Source organism: Gossypium hirsutum, chromosome A10, assembly GCF_007990345.1.
Source record: "Gossypium hirsutum isolate 1008001.06 chromosome A10, Gossypium_hirsutum_v2.1, whole genome shotgun sequence".
Classification (NCBI taxonomy): Eukaryota; Viridiplantae; Streptophyta; class Magnoliopsida; order Malvales; family Malvaceae; genus Gossypium; species Gossypium hirsutum.
In genome coordinates, this window is record NC_053433.1 from 56348584 (window position 1) to 56371014 (window position 22431).

The window sequence follows — 22431 nt, forward strand, 5'->3', positions numbered from 1 at the left end:
GAACTGTATAAAATTTATATGGTAAGTAGTTGAAATTTATCTATGAATAAATAATTGCACAATTGTAATTGTTATAATGATCTTAAGTATTTGTTATATTATTAATTGTTCGGATTATAGAAATACCACTGAGTATACCATACTCAGCGTACGGTTTGTTTCCGTGTGTAGGTTAAGTAAAGAGAGTACGTTGAATCAGCATCCCAAGACGATCCCGAATTCATTAAGGTAAAGTATGTTAAGTATTGATAGTGGCATGTACCCAGGATGTTTAATGAGAGTCATTTAGGTTGTAAAAGTATTGATGAAATGAGTAAATTATGGTTGGTAACGGTATGTAGTATGAATTTTGAAATTTACTAAAAATTCGTAGTGATTCTAAATTAGTCCCGAATTGAATTTACTGTTCATATTGAACCGCGAGGGCCCATTAAAGGGACGACATCTTAAAACTAGGATGTGTGTGAATATTTATTTTAATCAATGACCGAAATTGGACTGTACTGACTGGTAATGTCTCGTAACCCTGTTCCGGTGACGGTATAGGGTTAGGGGACGTTACATATATTGATTGAAATTATTTTGATTGATTTTATATTGATTGCATTATATAATATATATGATTTATGTAGAAATTTGAATATTGAATGAATATTATATTGAAAAATATATTGATTGGTATCAGAGCTAATTAGGTTTAGTCGGTTCTAGGACTAAATCGAATGTCAATGTGAATCTAGAGGTACATGCCATTATTGAGTCACATTTGAGTTGGGATTGGATGCTGATACGTTTATTGAATATTTTTGTTTTATAACATTAAGAATGTCTGATAAAAGCATTGAGGATACTGATCAAGAGATGTATAGTGAGGATGATGAACCATATAATGTGAATGAATCGGAGTCTGCAACACCAAGTGTGAATCCAGTAGAAAATCAACCGAATGTCGGAAGTGATAATACTGAAGTCTTTAGAATAATCGCCGATGCCCTTCAAAAAGCGGTAGGAACTATGCTTGCTACGTCCTCTATCCCTACTACCCGAAGAGCTCCAATTAAAGAATTGAGAAAATATGGAGCTACAGAATTTTTGGGTACAAAGGGAATTGATTCGACTACTGCTGAAAATTGGTTAAAGACTACAAAGAGAGTTTTGAAGCAACTTGAATGTACACCACATGAAAGCTTAGTGTGTGTTGTCTAATTACTGCAACAGGAAGCTTTAGTATGGTGGGAATCAGTGATTCAGAATGTACTTGAGGAACAGATAAGTTGGGACTTCTTTCAAAAAGAGTTTCAAAATAAGTATTTGGGAGAAATGTACATAGAGGACAAAAGACAAGAGTTCTTAACACTGAAACAAGGTGAGATGCTTATAGTGAATTATGAACGAGAATTTCTGAGATTGAGCAGATATGCCACTGAGTTTGTACCGACTGAAGCCGACCGATGTAAAAGATTTTTAAGAGGATTACGTGATGAATTTAGACTACAGTTGATGCCTCTTAGAATCACTGAGTTTGCAGATTTAATGGAAAGAGCTAAGATGATTGAACAAATTCTCGGAAGGGATAAAAAGTCTAAAGTTGCTCATTCGACTGAAAAACATCCCGGAATGGTTAGTTCAAGTCCGCAGCCTAAGTGGTCAAAGGAATCACGAGGTAATTGGAGATTTAGTTCTCGATCGGAAAGAAGTGATCGAGGTTGGAAAAGATAGACTACTGTGTCTACTGGCAGTATCCGAAGTCCAGTTCAGAATACTGAAATTCCAATATGTGAGCATTGTGGAAACCGGCACAAAGGGGAATGTAGAAAGTTGACTGGAGGTTGTTTCTGTTGTGGAGCTACCGATCACTTTATTAAAGATTACCCAAAGATATCTGGAACAACACCGACAGTAGTGCAAAGATCTGAATTTGCTTCTAGAGGCCGGGGATCAGGCCGAAGTAGTTCTTTTGCTAGAGGTGGTACTAGAAGAACTAGTGAGAGTGCTACACAACAATCTGAAGCTAGAGCTCCAGCTCGAGCGTATGTTGTGAGGACTCGAGAAGAGAAAGATGCTCACGATGTGGTGACAGGTATATTCTTATTGAATTCAGCACCCGTTTATGCTTTAATAGACCCTGGGTCATCACATTCATATGTTAATACGAAAGTAGTTGAGACAAAAAAATTAGAGTTTGAATTGTCTAAAGTTATGATAGAAGTGTCTAGTCCACTGGGACAAACTACTTTAGTGAACCATATATGTCAAAGATGTTCGTTAATGATTCAAGATAGAATATTCCCTGTTGATCTATTGATTATGCCATTTGGCGACTTTGATGTTATTTTGGGAATGGACTGGTTATCAGAACATGGAGTGATTTTAGACTGTTATAAGAAGAAGTTTATTGTTCAGAATGAAAGTGAAGATAGAATTGAAGTAAATGGTATTCGGACTAGTGGATCAATTCGTATTGTTTCGGCCATTAAAGCTAGCAAGCTTCTTCATCGAGGTTGTAATGCTTTCTTAGCATGTGATTAATTCAGATTCAGTTGAAAGTCAGTGTAGTAAAATTCGGACTGTATGTGAATTTTTTGATGTATTCCGTGAGGAATTACCTAGATTACCCCCTGAGCGAGAAGTAGAATTTGTGATTGAAGTCTACCCAGGTACAGATCCGGTATCGATACCTCCGTACCGTATGGCACCTACTGAGCTAAAGGAATTAAAAGTACAGTTACAAGACTTATTGGACAGAGGTTTTATACGACCTAGTACATCACCATGGGGAGCTCCAATGTTATTTATTAAGAAGAAAGATGGGTCGATGCGGTTGTGCATTGATTATCGACAACTCAACAAATTGACTGTCAAGAACAAGTATCCACTTCCCCGAATAGATGATTTGTTTGATCAACAGAAAGGAGCTTCCGTATTTTTAAAGATTGATCTGAGGTCGGGATAGTATCAGCTGAAAGTAAAAGAGTGCAACATATTGAAGACGGCATTCCGTACGAGGTATGGGCATTATGAATTCTTAGTAATGCCATTTGGACTGACAAATGCCCCTGCTGCTTTTATGGATCTTATGAATCAGATTTTTCAGCCATACTTGGATCAGTTCGTAGTAGTTTTTATCGACGATATTTTGGTGTATTCCAAGTCAGAAAAAGATCATGAGCAACATCTCCAGATTGTTTTGCAAATACTACAAGAAAAGCAATTGTACGGAAAATTGAGCAAGTGTGAATTCTGGTTATCAGAAGTTGTGTTTCTTGGTCATGTCGTATCAGCGGATGGAATTAGAGAGGATCCAAAGAAGATTGAAGCAGTTATTCAGTGGAAAGTTCCTGAGAATGTATCAGAGGTACGAAGTTTTCTCGGATTGGCTGGTTACTATCGAAGATTCGTCAACGGATTTTCAAAGATAGCCTTACCGATGACCAAGCTACTACAGAAGAATATTCCATTTGTTTGGAATGAGAAATGTTAGAAAAGTTTTGAAGCATTAAAACGAATGTTAACAGAGGCACCGGTGTTGACTTTACCAGAATCAGAAAGAGATTTTGTAGTGTACAGTGATGCTTCATTGAGTGGACTAGGATGTGTACTGATGCAGAACGGGAAAGTCATTGCTTATGCTTCACGGCAACTGAAACCACATGAACGCAACTATCCAACTCATGATTTAGAATTAGCAGCTGTAATTTTTGCCTTGAAGATTTGGAGGTACTATCTTTATGGTGAAAAGTGCTATGTTTATACGGATCATAAAAGTTTGAAGTATCTGCTTTCGCAAAAAGAATTGAATCTGAGACAAAGGCATTGGATAGAGCTTCTAAAAGACTATGATTGTGTCATAGACTATCATCTAGGGAAGGCTAATGTAGTAGCCGATGCACTGAGTAGAAAAGCTGCGATTAAATTACGAGCAATGTTTGCATAACTTAGTATCACTGAAGATGGAAGCCTTTTGACTGAATTAAGAATAAAGCCAGTAATGTTTGATCGAATCAGATCAGCACAGTTAGAAGATGATAAGTTGTTAAAGAAAAGAGAGATGATTCAGAATGGTACAACAGAAAATTTTAGCATTGATGGAAATGGCTATCTAAGATTTCAGAATCGACTTTGCATTCCGAATAATTCTGAGTTGAAAGAGTTAATTCTTCAAGAAGCTCATAATAGTCTATTTGCATTTCATCCTGGAGGTATGAAAATGTATCGTGATTTGCGTGAATTGTATTGGTGGTCGGGAATGAAAAAGGATATAACTGAATATGTGGCAAAGTGTTTGACTTGTCAACGAGTGAAGGCAGAACATCAAGTTCCATCGGGATTACTTCAACCTATCAATATTCCTGAATGGAAATGGGACCGAATAATGATGGACTTTGTGACGGGATTACCGATGTCTACAAGCAAAAAGAATGCTATTTGGGGTTTATGTTCAGGAAATCATTAGATTACATGGTATTCCAAAATCAATAATTTCTGACAGAGATCCAAGGTTTACGTCAAGGTTTTGGAAGCAATTACATGAATCTTTCGGTACTCGACTTCATTTTAGTGCAGCTTTTCATCCACAGACTGATGGTCAATCTGAACGGGTAATACAAATTTTAGAAGATATGCTTCGAGCCTGTATGATTGATTTTGAGTCTAACTGGGAATATTATTTGTCATTAGCCGAATTTGTATATAATAATAGTTTCCAGTCAAGTATATAGATGGCACCGTATGAGGCTTTGTATGGACGAAGATGCCGATCACCCGTATGTTGGACAGAACTGAATGAGAAGAAGATGATTGGACCTGAATTGGTTCAAGAAACAGAAAGTACAGTTAAGAAAATTCGGGAATGATTGAAAACTGCTTTTTATAGACAGAAATCGTATGCAGATTTGAAACGACGAGATATTGAATACCTAGTCAGGGATAAAGTATTTTTAAAGGTTTCACCTTGGAAGAAAATTCTAAGATTTGGTCAAAAAGGAAAATTAAGTCCTCGTTTTATTGGGCCTTACGAAGTTATTGAGAGAATTGGACCAGTAGCGTATCGATTGGCCTTACCTCCTGAACTACAGAAAATGCACGATGTCTTCCATGTTTCTATGCTAAGAAGATATCGATCAGATCCTTCACATGTTATTACTACTGAGAATGTAGAGATTCGACCTGACTTATCGTATGAAGAAGAACCAGTTGAGATTCTAGCACGAGAGGTCAAAGAATTACGTAATAAACGTATTCCTTTAGTAAAAGTGCTATGGCGAAGTCACAGTGTTGAAGAAGCTACGTGGGAACCGGAAGAAACGATGAGATCTCAATATCCCCATCTCTTTTCAGGGAAATTTCGAGGACAAAATTTATTAAGGGGGAGAGAATTGTAATGAACCGAAAGTTACGGTATCGGAAATTGAGTCTTGAGTACTGTTTCCGTGAAATTAATTCATGAATATTTATTAGAAATATTTATGAATTATAGTTGAATGGTTATTTAGTGTTTAATTAAGTGAAGTAGCTTGAATTTAGTTTAAAGGACTAAATTGCATACGGTATAAAAGTTTAATTATAGATTAAAGATTAATAAAGGAACTAATCTAGCAATTAGACCCTAAGTGATATGTGTGTGTTAATATTGAATAACATGTGTAATAGTTGGTAAAGATATTAAATGTGTTAAAGTAGTTTTTCTTATAGATTAAGTTATTTTATTAGAATAATATTATATTATTAATATTAGTATATTGAATATAGATTTATGAGTAAGTTAAAAAAAAAAGAGAAAGAAAGAAAGATAGAAAAGTTACAGAGAGCAAACGTGAGAAAGAAAGAAGGAAAGAAAGAAAGAAATAGAAAAGGAAAATTTGAGGATTAAGGCCCTAAAGTTTAATTGGTAAGTTGTTTTAGCTCATTTTCTTATGATTTTTATGTTTATGGATGCCTAATTCAAAGTTCTACATGTATGAGGTTAAAATGAAGAAAAATAGAAAATTTTTAGATATTGATTTAGTTGAACAAATTGAGGTTTTATGGGTTAAATTGATAGAAATTGAAGTTAGAAGTGAAAATTGAGTGATTTATTAAAAGAATTCTAAGTTAAGTTTAAATAGGGATTAAGTTGAATAGAGCTCAAAATTTATGTTTTATAATGAATTTTATGAGTTAGAAATTGTTAATGAGTTGATTAAAAGAGAATATGAAGCTTAAGTTAAAGAAAAAAAGATTAGTAATGGAAAAAGGACGAAATTGGAATTTTTGTAAAAGTTTGATAGAAAGTGAAAATGTGTTTTATGAATTAGTATATTGATGATTTTTAATTATATGATTGTTAGTAGGAAACGTAGCACCGGGTACGTCATCAAAGAAGGGAAAAGAGAAAGTGAACGAAGATATCGATTAAATTCGATAAATAGTGGTTTGTATTTCTATAAACCGAGCTTAATCGTTATTGCTATATTTGATATTTATATTGTATGAAAATGTGAATGAGGTAAGTATTTTTACCATATTGAAATGAATGTGATTTTGAATACCCTATTAGCAGTGTCGGGCTAGTCGGATATAGTTGACATGTCATAGGAATTGGAAGTATTGGGATATTCCGACATTGAGTCGATGAGACACTATGTGTCGACTACTGTTAAAGTTCCGGATTTTTTCCGATGAAGTACTTTGTGTACTATAATGTTAAAGTTCCGGATTTGTTCCGATGAAGCACTATTTGCTTATCCCGGAGTGTGGGTTGGATCCGTGTATCCGTCAGTGTCCGAGTTATGTTAGTAAGGGTAAATAAAATAAAGATTATTAAAGTACTGATTGATATTGAATAATAGCAATAATGTGTTTGAATTACCATGTTTTAAAGTTGATTAAGCTATTGTTTATAGAAATACCACTGAGAGTATTCTCAGCGTACGGTTTGTTTCCGTGCGCAGGCTAGGTACAAAAGTATAAGGACTCAGCATACAAGCCGATCCCCGAACTCAAATTGGTGAAGTTTCTATCTTTTTGGAAAATGGCATTGTACCTAGGATGTCTTTTGGTCATTTTGAAAGTATCTAAGTTGTTAAGTGATATTTTGGTATGTTTTGTAAATGTTACCAAAACCTTAAGTATGGTATGTTTTGATATGTTAGTGATGAGTAATAAGAGGAATTGTTGGTAAATGTTGTAGAGAGAAGAAATGAAGATGTTATAAACTTAGTTATCAACATTTTTTACTAAAGCAGATTTGGACAGTAGCGGTAGTCCAACTTTGAAAATATACCAAAAATTGTATAAAGTGAATTAGATAATGAATAAAATTTTTAATTGAATCTTAATGAATCTATTTTATATGGAAGTAACAAAATAGGTAAAAGAGTTGTACTTTATGAGATATTTGCGTTTTGGTGAAACAGGGTTAGAACAATTTTTGGATTCTCTATTCTAAATTTAGAAATTCACCATAAATTGTGTATTAAGAATTAGGACTCAAACTTTATTTGTATGGATTCCTTATTGAGTCTATTTTTAATTGAAACAAATGGCATAGTCATTGCATTTCTTTACAGGAAGAAATTTGATTCATAGTGCACAAGGGTCAGAGTAGCTGAACCCTGAAATAGGGGAGACTTCTTTTAATAATCTGTACTAATTGGCCTGACCAAAAATTCTAGAAAAAAATTAGTAAGTAGATATATGAGTCTAGTTTCAGGGAAAATTTACAGAATTGGATTTCAAGTTTTGTAACTCGAGATATGATTTTTTTAGCGACCGTGACGCAGTTGGATAGTTTACTACGAAAACTGTTTAAGTGCTAAGATAAGTTTTGTAATGTCTCCTGCTTGACTCCGGCAACGGTCTCAGGTAGGGGGACGTTACAGTAATGGATCTTAAACGAGCTGTAGCGGACGACATAGAAAGTAACGCGCCAATTCCCGCTCAAGGAGCAGCGCCTATTGAATCTAGACCTGTGATGAGTAGTCATGGGGGTGAGGCTAAAGAAGCCTTCTTTAAGATATTAAATGAGTGGTTCACACAGTATATACATATGAACCCGACTATTCCGTAACCTCCACCCCCAACTGATTCCAGTAGTTCCTCAAGGTACCAATTTTCTGCGATTGAATAAACTACCTGTTGATAGAATACAGAAACACGGGGCTGAGGAATTTAGTGCTACTGCTAATGATGACCCTGAAAAGGTTGAATTTTGGCTTGAGAACATGATTCAGGTGTTCGATGAATTGTCCTGCACACCTGAAGAATGTATGAAGTGTGTGGTATCATTGCTGAGAGATACTACGTATTAGTGGTGGAATACTTTGATATCTGTAGTTCCGCCAGAGTGAGTAACTTGAGATTTCTTCCAAGTTGAATTTAGAAAGAAATATATTAGTCAAAGATTTATCGATTAGAAGAGAAAAGAATTCCTTGAATTGAAGTAGGGTCGTATGTCGATCACTGAATATGAAAGAGAGTTTGTACAACTCAGCAAATATGCCTGTGAATGTGTATCATCTGAAGCTATAATGTGTAAACGATTCGAGGATGAATTGAATGAAGAAATCAGAATGTTGGTGGGAATTCTTGAGCTAAAAGAGTTTGTTATTTTGTTTGATCGAGCCTGTAAGGCCGAAGATCTGTGTAAAGAGAAAAGAAAAGCTGATTCTGAGGCTAGAGAGTCTAGAAAAAATTTACGGGTAAATTACATCAATTAGCATCAAAGAAATTTAAAGAATATCACCCTCATTCTATAACTTCTGCGGGAATTTCTATCAAAGATAGAAATGCAAGACAATCAAGTTCAAAACCTCAGGCAACATCTGTGGCCAGTGATAGAAGTGTCAGAAATGATGTATCTGAATGTAAACATTGCAATAAGCGACATTACGGTGAATACAGATTAGTGAGTGGAGCTTGTTTTAAATGTGGATCTTTGGATCATTTTCTCCATGATTTTCCAGAAAAGTTCATAGCTGAAAGAGAACAACCAGTGAAAATAAGTAACACGACTGCTAGAGGGAGACCGCCCCGAAACACCAAAAATGTGAGTGGTAATCGAGGTGCTACGAGAGATTCGACTATGAGATCCGAGGCACGAGCACCTGCCAGGGCTTATGCTATACGTGTACGAGAAGAAGCATCATCACCTAACGTTATCACCGATACTTTTTCTCTTTTTGATACTAATATAGTTGCATTGATAGATCCTGGACAACCCATTTATATATCTGTATGAATTTAGTATTTAAAAAGAGTTTACATGTCGAGTCTACATAATTTGTAATTAAAGTATCGACTCCCTTAGGAAAGTTTGTTTTAGTTGATAAAATTTGTAAGAATTGTCCTTTGATGATCCGAGGTTACTGTTTTTGGGCTTATTTGATGCTTCTACCATTTGATGAGTTTAATGTGATTCTGGGTATGGACTGGCTGACTATGCACGATGCAGTTGTGAATTGTAGACAGAAGATAATAGAATTGAAATGTCAAAATGGTGAGATTCTTTGGATTAATTTTAATGATTCGAATGGATCACCTATTGTAATATGGTCTATGTTAGCTCAGAAATACTTGAGAAAAGGCTATGATGCATATCTTGCATATATAATCAAAGATTGAATCCGTACCAGTTGTTTGTGAGTTCTCGGATGTATTTCCAGAAGAATTACTGGGATTACCATCGATCAGAGAAGTTGAATTTAGTATTGAGTTCATACCGAGAACAACTCCGATATCAATAGCTCCGTACAGAATGGCTCCAACAGAATTAAAAGAGTTGAAAGCTCAGTTGCAAAAATTGACAGACAAAGGTTTTGTACAACCGAGTTATTCTCCTTGGGGTGCACTAGTACTATTTGTGAAAAAGAAAGATGGCTCAATGTGTATGTGTATCGACTATAGACAGTTGAATAAAGTGACTATAAAGAAAAAATACCCTCTACCACGAATTGATGACTTATTTGATCAGTTGAAAGGGGCTACATTATTTTTGAAGATTGATGTGAGATCGGGTTACTACCAGTTACGAGTTAAAGAGTCGGATGTTTCAAAAACTACTTTCAGAACGAGGTATGGTCATTATGAATTCCTTGTTATGCCTTTCGGTTTAACTAATGCTCCTGCCATTTTTATGGACTTGATGAATCGTACATTCAAACCGTATTTAGACAGATTTGTTGTGGTATTTGTTGATGATATTCTGATCTATTTACAAGATGAATTTGAGCATACCGAGCATTTGAGAATTGTGTTTCAAACTCTACATTATAAGAAGTTTTTTGCAAAATTCAGTAAATGTGTATTCTGGCTTAAAGAAGTTAAATTCTTGGGGCATATTGTTTCAGCCGATGGTATTAGAGTTGATTCGAGCAAGATTTCTGCTATTGCTGACTGGAAACCTCCAAGAAACTATCTGAATTCCGTAGCTTTTTGGGCTTAGCGGGCTATTATCGAAGATTTGTGAAAGGCTTCTCATTAGTTGTGACACCGATGACTCGACTACGACAAAAAGATGTTATGTTTGAATGGTCAGAAAAATGTCAGCAGAGTTTTGAGCAGTTGAAAGCATTGTGAACTGAAGCACCAGTTTTGGTTCAACCTGAATCGGGTAAGGAATTCGTAATTTATAGTGATGCATCACTAAACGGATTGGGCTGTGTTTTGATACAACAGTGAAAAGTTATAGCTTATACTTCTCGACAGTTGAAACTGTATGAAAAGAATTATCCGATGCATGATTTAGAATTGGCTGCGATTGTATTTGCATTAAAAATTTGGCAACACTATTTATACGGTGAAACATGCCACATTTATATGGATCATAAGAGCTTGAAATATCTAATATCACAGAAACATCTAAATTTGAGGCAATGAAGATCACTTGAGTTATTAAAAGATTATGATTTTGTGATTGATTATCACTTGGGAAAAGCTAATGTAGTTACTGATGCTTTGAGCTGAAAATCATTGTTTGCATTACGAGCCACTCAGTTGATGATATGTAATGATGGATCTATTTTATCTGAATTGAAAGCTAAACCGGTATTTCTGCAACAAATATGTGAAGCTCAGAGAAATGAAAGTGGATTGTAAGCTAAACGAATTCAATATGAGTCTATTTCTAATTCAGAATTTCATATTAGAATTTATGATTGTTTAATGTTCCGAAAATAGAATTTGTGTACCGAAAAATACAGGGCTTATTCAAAAAATTTTGCATGAAGCACACAGTAGTCGCTTTTCTGTTCATCCGGGTAGTACCAAGATGTATAATGATTTGAAATAGTAGTATTGGTGGTCAGGAATGAAACGAGATATATCGGAGTTTGCATCGAAATGTTTGATTTTTCAACAAGTGAAAGCTGAACATCAAGTACCATCTGGTTTACTACAGCCTGTATTGATTCCTGAATGAAAATGGGATAGAGTCACTATAGACTTCGTATCGGGACTGCCCCTAACTCCAAAAAAGAAAGATGTTATATGGGTTTTCGTTGATCGACTAATAAAATCTGCTCATTTCATACCGGTAAGTATAGATTACTCTTTGGATAGACTAGCTAAATTGTACTTATTTGAGATCGTATGATTACATGGTGTACTACTGTCTATTATCTCTGATAGAGATCCGAGATTTACATTAAGATTCTGGAAGAAATTACAAGAAGCTTTTGGAACAAAATTGAATTTTAGCATAGCTTTTCATCCCCAGACGGATGGTCAATACAGATGCTTGAAGATATGTTGTGTTGTTGCATTCTCGAGTTTGAAGGTAACTGGGAGAAATACTTGCCTTTGATTGAATTTGCATATAACAACAGTTTTTAAACAAGTATAAAAATGGCACCGTATGAAGCTTTAAATGGTCACAAATTTTGAACACTGTTATACTGGATTGAATTGGGTGAGAAAAAGATTCACGGGTTGAATTAATCAGAGTAACAGAAGAAAAAGTAAAAACGATTTGTGATAGTTTAAAAGCAGTTTCAGATCGACAGAAATCTTATGCAGATTTGAAACGTAGTGAGATTGAATTTCAAGTCAGAGACAAAGTGTTTCTAAAAGTGTCAACGTAGAGAAAGGTTCTTCGGTTCGGTCGTAAAGGAAAGTTAAGCCCGAGATTTATTGGGCCGTATAATATTGTTGAAAGAATAGAGCCTGTAGCATATCGACAATCGTTACCATCTGAGCTAGAAAAGATACATAATTTTTTTCATGTTTCGATGCTGCGTCGGTATAGATCGGAACCGTCACATGTGATTTCTCCCGTTGATGTTGAGATACAGTTTGATTTATCGTATAACGAAGAACCGATCAGGATTCTGACTCGGGAGATTAAAGAATTGAGGAATAAACATATAGCTCTTGTCAAAGTTCTTTAGAATAAACACAGAATTGAGGAAGCTACATGAGAACCCGAGGAAGCTATGCGAAAATAGTACCCTAACACCTCTTTATCGGTAAGATTTTCGGGGATGAAAATCCCTTGGGGGAGAGTTGTAACAGCCCGTTTTTAGGTTAAATCGGAACAGTGATTTTGAGACCACAAATCTGAAGTCAAAATATTTATTTTATTATTTAATAAGGTCTGCAACATGATATATAAATTTTGTGGAAGTTTCTTAAAGAAATTTTACCGTTTAAATGCTTAATTCGGTAAAAAGGACTAAATCGCGTAACGCGTAAAAGTAGAGTTCTATTGTTTAAAAGTATTATATGACTATAGCTTAAAATATGGGAGTCCTTGCATGTCAATTTGGCCAATATAACGGTTAGTGGAAGTTGTTAGCTTAGTATTTTTGAAATTATTAAAGTTTATTAAGGTTAATTTGGTAATTGGATAATAAATGGTTTAATAAACAAAACTAAAGTTCATTTTAAATTATCATCATCTTCCTTGGCCGACTCTAGCAAGGAGAAAAGAGGAAATTCTAGGTTTTACATTCGGCCAAGCTTGAGAGAGCAATTAAGGTACGATTTTGACTCGATTTTTAATGATTTCTATGTTTTTGAGCTCGTTACAGCTTAATCTAGCTAGCCCGTACCTTCGTTTTTGAAACTGTTATAGATTTTGAGATATGCCATTATTGAATACTTAGGTATTTTGAAGGTTCTTTTTAGATTATTGATGGTTGTTAATAGTTATACAAGTTTTATAAAGTGATTATTGACAAAAATGAGAATTAGGGATTAAATTGTAAAAGATAGAATTGTTGTGGTTGAAAAAGTGAATAAAATGTAAATATGGTCTTTTATGTGATTATGTTAAATTCGACTATACATGGGTTAAGGGTAAATTGCATAAATTTGCCATTTTGTGTAAAAATGATTAAATTGCAAAGTAGTCAAAAGTCTAGGGTAAATTTGTAATTTGGCCAAAAATGAATGTTTTAGGCCAATTTGAGTTGAATGAAAATTAAATGAGTTAATTTGATGTCATATAGATCAAGATAAGCAAATATTGGAATTAGATCGGGGGAAACAAAAAATAGAGAGTAAATGCTAGTTTTTATCTGAGCAACCCGAGGTAAGTTTGTATAATTAGAATTGAACTTTCCTATACTTGCAATGGTTGAATTGAATGTATATAATTGAATTATTTGAGATATGATTGTATTGATGATATATCGAATCTGTTACTGAGCCTTTATTGAACTATGTGAATTCATTGGATAACAAGTGGCGTACTAGAATTATCGAAATGGTCGAGCTCCTGCATTTTTTGCGAACTCACCATAGCTCGTATGAGCTTACTATTTTAGCTCGCAAAAGCTTATTGTTCAGCTCAATAGAGCTTACCGTTTTCAGCTCAATAGAGCTTACTGTTATCAACTCATGAAGAGCTTACTGGCCATGTCTCGAAAGAGCGTGTATGATGATGAATTGACGAATTTTTGGCATTGTTCACTCGATTATCCTTTGAAGTTCTAATAGATTCAACGAGCCTAAATAATGTTATATGAACAAGTTATGGATTATGTATTAGTTAAAAGACTAACATGTGATGATATTGTGTGATTAAGATGCTTATATTGAATGGTTGGCATTATATTGTTGCTTTGATTACTTTAAATGGTAAGTTTAATTCTGAATTATACGGGCTTACTAAGCTTAGAAGCTTACTCTGTTTCTGTTTCTATGTCTCATAGAGGTTCATTAGCTCGCTCGTTCCAGACAAGTCGGAGTTGCACGTCATACTATCCAAATTTCCATTTGGTATTTTGAACTTATGAACTTATGTAAATATGGCATATATAGGCTATTTTGATAGTAAAAGTTATGTTTAAAGTATTTGATGAGTCAAAAGGAGTTGAACTTGAGGCAACGTTGGTGGCTAGAGTTTATGAAAGATTATGAGCTGTTGAAAGATTATGAGCTGATGATTGATTATCACCCAGCAAAAGCAAATGTTGTCGTGTCACACCCAAATTTTTTTCAAGACCTAGATTTAAAGGAATTTTGGAAGTTAATTGAGCAAATTTTTCGGGTAAATAATTAGATTTTAATTCTAGTTTGGTTAAGATGAAACCAGCTAGTTCCAAAGTGAGAGACATAATAATTATCGATGATTGGCTAAAAGAGATTGAGAGACTGTGCATAGGAGTTATATATATATATAGGTGTAAAGAGAACATTCTTGCAAAAGGAAATCCTCCCCAATTCTGTCTACAAAATTTCTTTTTACTTGTGTTGTCTTCTTCGGTTATTCCGAAGGAGAGAATGACATAGGAGAGCTCTGCATGAAGTTGGTTTTGTGATAATCAAAGTTTAAAAGTAGAGAAATCGAGAAACTGGTAAGCTTTTCAACTTTTCTGTACTAAAAAAATTGAGAAAAGAATGAAGGCTAGGACTTCTAATAAGTTTCGATCAACCTGGTTCTAGGTTTAAAGTTGAATACCTTTGGATTAATTTATATTGGGTTCGCGTTCTAGGCTTAATTTTTATTCTACATGAGCCCAATATGGTATTAATTATCTCTTATTATTTTATTATTTTATTATTACAATTTTTTTTTGTAATTATTAAGTATTTTAAGTTATTTAGGAGTTTTATATTAACAAGAATGTCTTGTTTAAAACTACTTCTTATTTAGATTAATTAGAGCTTTAGTATACTTTAGAGTTTTATTTGGATGTACTTTGTTAGCCTATATAAAGGCTTCTTCATTGTTCATTAAAGACACAATTGTTTTCATTAATAAAGTTTTCAACTCTAGGAGTTTGTTTCTTTGAGCAAGATTTCTTTCTTGTGAATTTTAGAAGTAGTTTTCTTCTCGATTTTCTTCAATGAGTAGTGGGAATTAATTTTTCACCCTTCAATTTGCTAAGGATTATTTCTTGGAGGGTTTATTAGAGCCATTAATTAAGTTTGTTGGGATTTATATCTCAAAGGGTTTAATCGGACATTTATCCTTCTATCCATCATAGTCGTTGATTTATCGTTCCATCTTTTACTTTTAAATTTCGTCTATTTATTTATTTATTTATATATTACCATTTTTATTTGTTCTTTGTCCTCAAATTTTCTTCTTTTACTTTTCAAGTTGAACAACTTGAATACGATCTTTCTTTTGCTTCCTCAGCCTTCATTCCATAACTTCATCAAATATTTTGTCATCAAGTCTCTATTCTAAACTAAGTTCGTAGCACCCAGGGTAAGTCTCTATCTTGTTAGGATTGATTGTCTAGAAAGTCGGGTTTGCTTGCATGTGTGAATTCTGAAAGTTCTATCTTCTTAGTAATCTATGTGTTTATTTATATTGCGAACCAGCCAGACCATCTACCAGCAAGGATAAAGGCAAGGCCAAGCTTGTTTAGTTTTTCATTTTTTCGGTGAATGGTTAAGAATTGCCATAAGTATGCTAACTAATATGTTTTTCAGTTTGAATGTTTAACGGTTCGTATCTTGTGTGTGAAATGTGATGGTTTTCAAGAACTTTGTTTTTCAAACAAGTTCCAAGAGTAAGTTTTCTACAAAACTCTATTTTCAAGAGACATTTTTAAGTTATATTTTAAAGATATGTTTTATGTGAGCTCCTAAGTTAGCCTATGTTTTAAGTTATGTTTTTAAATTACAGTTTTACAAACTGTGTTTTCGCGAGCTTCTTGTACGAGCTCTATATGAATAAGTGTTTTCAAGAAAGCTCTTTATGTGAGCTTTATATGATAAGCTTCTGTGCGTGCTCATTAGCAAGTCTTTACATTGAATATAATGGCATGCCAGAGGATTGTGAGTAGTCACCATAAGTTTTCAGTGGTTTGGGCGTCTAAGCCCTAGGACATGTGGACAGATAAGGGAATGTCGAGCTGTGCTCCATTCAAAGGGACATGTTGGTGTATAGGTGAGTGCATTGCTTTGCGCTGCACTTATGAGACATGTCAAGGACTCTTTGAGTCATTCTAAGGTGTTAGAAAGAGATCTGCATATCCAACAGATTCTAACAAGTGTGTTAAGTGAGAGAACATATCTTATGTATCTTGGCCATTCTGATAAGACAAGTATGTGGGCATGTTTCATGCTATACAAGTTTTGTTTATGAGCTAAGTTTTCAAGTATGATTTTTCTACAAGCACAATTGAATTGTTTTTACAAACTTATATGTTTTAATGACAAGCAGGCAAAATGACGATTTGGGTCTCGCATCTTTAGGGTGAACCCAACTTGTGACATGAGTTTTAGACTAAGTCTTCTTTCTATTTTAAACTCTGTATTTTTAGCATAATCTATCGATTTTCTTCTAGACCGAGATTGAAAGGAATTTTGGAAGTTAATTGAGCAAAGAAGAGAGTTAGCGGACTCTATTGGGAACTTTTGGAAAGTTTTGTGTCTGTAGGGCAAATAATTAGATTTAAATTCTAGTTTGGTTAGGATGGAACCAACTAGTTCCAAAGTGGAAGATATAATAATTACCGATGGTTGGCTAAAATAGATTGGGAGACCATGTATAGGAGTTATATATATATAAGTGTAAAGAGAACATTCTTGCAAAAAGAAATCCTCCCCAATTCTGTATACAAAATATCTTTTTACTTGTGCTATCTTCGTCAATTATTCCGAAGGAGATGAGGACATAGGAGAACTTTGCTGGAGTTGATTTCGTCAGAATTAAAGCTGAAAAGTAAAGAAATCGAGAAACTGGTAAGCTTTTCAACTTTTTTTGTGCTTGAAAATTTGAGAAAAGAATGAGGGCTAGGACTCTTAATAAGTTTTTGTAAAACGAGTTTTAGGTTTAAGGTTGAATATCTTCGGATTAATTTATAATTGATTGTCATCCTTAGCTACTAGGATGAAGATGACTCTGGTGGTTAGATGAGTTAAGCTGACTAGGATCAAGGAAGCAAGTTGTATAACTCCCCAAACTTGGCCCGATGAATTAGAACCGAATCTCGAGTGCTACCACAATAATACAAAGTAATTAAGCCTAATTATTCAAACTACAAACGTTTACAACTACTAAATTTCAAACTTTTTAATAAAATACAAAAGTGTAAATAATGAGGAAATTCAAATGGTATACATAGAGAATTTACTTACAATTAGGATTGAACTGATGCTCCAGTTATAGTTATCCCCCATAGAAATTACTATAAAATGTATCAACTCAGACTTGATCCCTTCATCAAATTTGCGCTATATGCATAATAGCCTAATACGTCACTCCTTCGATGTAGTCTTGGCGTCGTCCCTCCAAGCAAAACCCTTAAAAATCCACTTGAAACATAACACACAAAGATAAGTTCGAAGGGACTTAGTGAGGCAAAGACCATTTACTTGAATCATACTTGTGCGTTGCATCTAATGTTATCATACTTGCACATCACATCTAATGTTTCAAGAACCATCTTATTGCTCTTATTCTTCATATCATCTCAAACAAAATTTCCCTCCATTTCTGTTTCTTTATTCATGTTCGTTACCATGCCTTATTTTAAGACTATTTCTTTCTCTTCAGTGCCTTTGAGACCTTACCTGCATTCTCCATTGACTAAGCCATAATGTCCTCAACTTCAGGAAGACATCCATACACAGATGATCAATATTTCCTTTCAGGCATATCATGTTTACATTCATTTTCAGAATACATCCTCATTACCTCGCTATGTCTTTTAAAATTTTCATCTCTATACAAATCTTAATCATATCGAGTACCTTACAATAATACTCAAAGATACATTTCATACTTACTAATCCCACTGCTTGCAGTTAGAAATAATAAGAAATACATCGATTACTTTGTATAGAGTCAATCTAAAGAGTGTCCTTTATGGTTCATCATTGGAAGCCCTTCCAGATTACGCCATAGGAGTAGCCCATCCTGTGTGCGCCATAAAAACCTTCGTTGTAGAATTCACCATAAAGGTTGTTTCTTCACAATTTGTCGCAGGGGCATTTCTTTCATACATTACTACTAAGACTTTAATTTCAGAGATTACCTTTCATAGTGTTTTTCCAAATTCCACCAAAAATTCCATTCTTTCAGAGTTCGTCATACATTCCATTTCTTTCAACCAAGGTCCGCCACATAGGTGTTTCCTTCAGAAGGTTACCACAAGGTGCATTCTTTAGAGTGCGCCACAAAGGAATCCTTTACAAGATTTTCCATGAAGACTTCCATTTCTTAAATTGCCAAAAAGGTTTCCATCTCTTAGATCGCCCCAAAAGCTTTCATCTATCAAATCACCACAAAGGCTTCTATTTTTCTGGTATTTTTACGATAGGGATTCGCCTAGACTCACATTTTGTGAGGTTTGCCCCTCATCATTCTAGGTTCAATAGAGAACCCCATTAGGTAATAACCTTCCTTTGGTTTTTCCCATATGATGTCATAGCCCACCAATTATGGTATTACACGATATGGTGTCATAACCATGGTCTTTTCCTTTAGAGATAGTGTTTAAAGTCCCGATGAACCCTTTTAGATGACTCCACCATAGTGAACAAACACACTCACTTAACAGACCTTTCATACATTAGCACTAGACTTAACACCCATCTCATTTAACACATTCCAGACATATTCATACAATCATATTATCAATTTCAGGTTTTTTATCACATACTTTATACTTGTCAGATACTACACGAATTGCACAAAGAAGCCTCGTTTAACATTCATAACACATACCATCATCCTATCATACTTTCCTAACTTCAAATTCGTAGTGTGACTACTTTTTACTTTCTACAAAAACATCTCAAATAATACTATGCATGCAAAAGTCAACTTAGGGACTCACTTGACAAAAATGTGTAGTAGCTTGAGTTCCAGATCAAGTGTAATAGCCTGATTTTGGGGATAGTCGAAATAGTGGAATCAAGACCACAAATTTGGAGTCAAGTAAATTATTTTATTATTATTTTGGAGTCATAGCATGTTTATTATAGTACATGAAAAATTTGGTGAGCTAATTTTAACGTTTGTGTGCACAATTGTGAAAAAGGACTAAATCGCATAAAGTGCAAAAGTCTTAAATTGATAGCTAAGGGTGTTAAATAGCTAGAGAACCAAAATTGGGGGTCTTTAAAGGGCAATTAGCCCCTTAAAAGAAAGCATAGCCGGCCATAGGAGACAAATTAAAGAGAAAGTCAAAATTAGGTGAAGATTAGGTCACCAATTTTGACTAGTTGTCTTTTTAATAAAACAAAAAGGAAAAGCTATCATTTTTCTCTCTTCTTAGACAAAAATATCAGCCATTTTAGGGGTTTGAAAGTTTAAAAAATTTTAGTAACTTTGAGCCCTCTCAAATCAAGAATTGCCAAATCCAAACCTAGACCGGGGGAAAACCAAGCAAGTCAACTAAATCGACTCGTCGTATACGTTTTGTAATTTGAGGTAAGTTGTATATAAATAATACAACTACATTACTAATGTATGTGTTGAATTGTATTTGAATTAATATAGCATGAATTGCTTGATTTTGGAATTGAGATAGCATGATGATAATAGAGATAGTAGAATTCCCGTTTGAACCTAGGAAATAAATCGGATATTCATGCCGTGACATATGGGTTATTGTTGGCTAGTGTAAGACATGTCTAGGACATGCATTGGCCACATTATGAGATCCAGTGTAAGACCATGTCTAGGACATGGCATCGGCATTGAGACGAGAGCTAGTCTAAGACATGTCTGGGACATGCATCGGCTATGAGATGATGGTCAGTGTAAGATCATGTCTGGGACATGGCATCGACTTGATATATAAGCCAGTGTAAGACCATGTTTGGGACATGGCATCGGCACCTTACCCACATCTGAGGCTTAATGAATATCCGTTAGTGTTCCAAATGGTTCAACAATGAACGTTATGTTCTAAGCTAATGAGGAAAGTATAACAGTGAATGTTAGTGTTCCAAACAAGTATCCTTTGCCAAGGATAGATGATTTCTTCGATCAGTTGAAGGGAGCCACAGTGTTCTCTAAGATAGACTTGAGGACTGATTATTATCAGTTGAGAGTTAAAGAGCAAGATGTATCGAATACTGCTTTTCGGACGAGATACAGGCATTATGAGTTCCTCGTCATGCCCTTTGGTTTGACTAATGCCCCGGTGGTGTTTATGGATTTGATGAACTGTATTTTCTAACTGTATCTAGATAAGTTTGTCATTGTCATTTTCGATGACATATTGATTTATTCGCGTGATGAGAGTGAACACGGAGAGCATTTGATAACTGTGTTACAGACTTTGAGAGATAAGCAACTTTACGCCAAGTTCAGCAAGAGTGAATTTTGGCTTAAAGAGGTTGGATTTTTAGGGTATAATGTGTCGGATGCCGGGATCTGAGTTGACCTAAGCAAGATCTCGGCTATTGTAGAGTGGAAACCAACGAGGAATGTGACTGAGGTCCGAAGCATTTTGGGTTTAGCCGGATATTATAGACGGTTTGTAAATAGATTCTCTATGATAGCTACGTCGATAAGAAGGCTACTGCAAAAGGATGTCAAGTTTGAATGGACAGAAAAGTGCCAGCAGAGTTTCAAAAAATTAAAGGCTTGTTGACCAAAGCCCTAGTGTTAGTGCAACCGGAGTCGGGCAAAGAGTTTGTGGTATATAGCGACGCCTTCTTAAATGGTTTGGGGTGTGTGCTTATGCAAGAAGGTAAGGTCATAGCTTACACTTCAAGGAAACTAAAGCCACATGAGAAAAATTACTCGACGCATGAGTTAGAGTTGGTTGCCATCGTATTCATGTTGAAATTTTGGAGACACCATCTGTATGGCGAGAAATGTCAAGTATTCACTGACCATAAGAGCTTAAAGTACTTGATGACTCAAAAGGAATTGAATTTGGGGCAACGATGATGGTTAGAGCTAATAAAGGATTACGAGTTGATTATCGACTACCACCCGGAAAAAGCGAACGTGGTCGCCGATGCATTGAGTAGAAAATCATTATTTGTGCTGAGAGCAATGAATGTCAGTATGGCTTGGTCTGATGATGGTTCAGTTCTAATAGAGTTGAGAGCTAGACCGATGTTTCTTTAAGAGATCTGAGAAGCTCAAAAAGGTGATGAGAAATTGCAAACCAAGAGAACTTAAGGTGAGTCGGGAATTGAATCAGATTTTCGTATTAGTACCGATGGATGTATAAGGTTCAAAGACAGAGTTTGTGTACCCAAGAACAATGAGCTTATTCAAAAGATTCTGAGAGAGGCACATAGTGGTTGTTTGTTCGTCTACCCGGGCAGTATGAAAATGTACAATGACCTCAAAAAAATGTATTGGTGGTCGGACATGAAAAGAGACATTTCAGAGTTTGTGTCTAAGTGCCTAGTGTGTCAACAAGTGAAGGCTGAACACCAAGTACCTTCGGGTCTATTTCAGCCTATCATGGTCCTCAAGTGGAAGTGGGATCGGATCACTATAGATTTTATGATGGATTTGCTGGTAACCCCGAAAAAAAAGATGTTGTTTGGGTTGTTGTGGATAGGCTAACCAAGTCAGCACATTTTATACCGATATGTACTGACTACTCCCTTGAGAGATTAGTCGACTTGTACGTTTCTGAGATTGTGAGGCTTCATGGAGTGCCATTGTCAATTATCTCATATCAAGACCCAAGGTTTCCCTCGAGGTTTTGGGAAAAGTTACAAGAGGAATTGGGAACAAAGTTGAGTTTTAGCACAGCTTTCCATCCGCAAACCGACGGTCAGTCAAAGAGAGTAATTCAGATGTTAGAGGACATGTTACAATGTTGTATCCTTGAGTTCCAAGGCAGTTGGGAAAAGTATCTATCGTTGGTTGAATTCGCCTATAATAACAGTTATCAGACAAGTCTGAAAATGGCACCTTATGAGGCTTTGTATGGGCGAAAGTGTCGAATGCCCTTATATTGGACTAAGCTCAGAGAGAGTCAGGTTCACGGGGTCGATTTAGTCAGAGAGACTAAAGAGAAAGTTAAAGTAATTCGTGATTGCTTGAAGACCACGTCGGATAGACAGAAATCC

General features: G+C 35.1%; 1 protein-coding gene across 1 annotated transcript; it reads left to right on the plus strand.

Moving 5' to 3' along the window:
- Positions 1 to 3988: 3988 nt before the first annotated feature.
- On the plus strand, positions 3989 to 20768 carry LOC121208002 (uncharacterized). The gene is made up of 2 exons (XM_041078534.1): positions 3989 to 4199; positions 20578 to 20768. The coding sequence occupies exons 1-2, from the start codon at positions 3989 to 3991 to the stop codon at positions 20766 to 20768; spliced, it is 402 nt and encodes a 133-aa protein (XP_040934468.1).
- The last annotated feature ends 1663 nt before the right edge of the window (positions 20769 to 22431 follow it).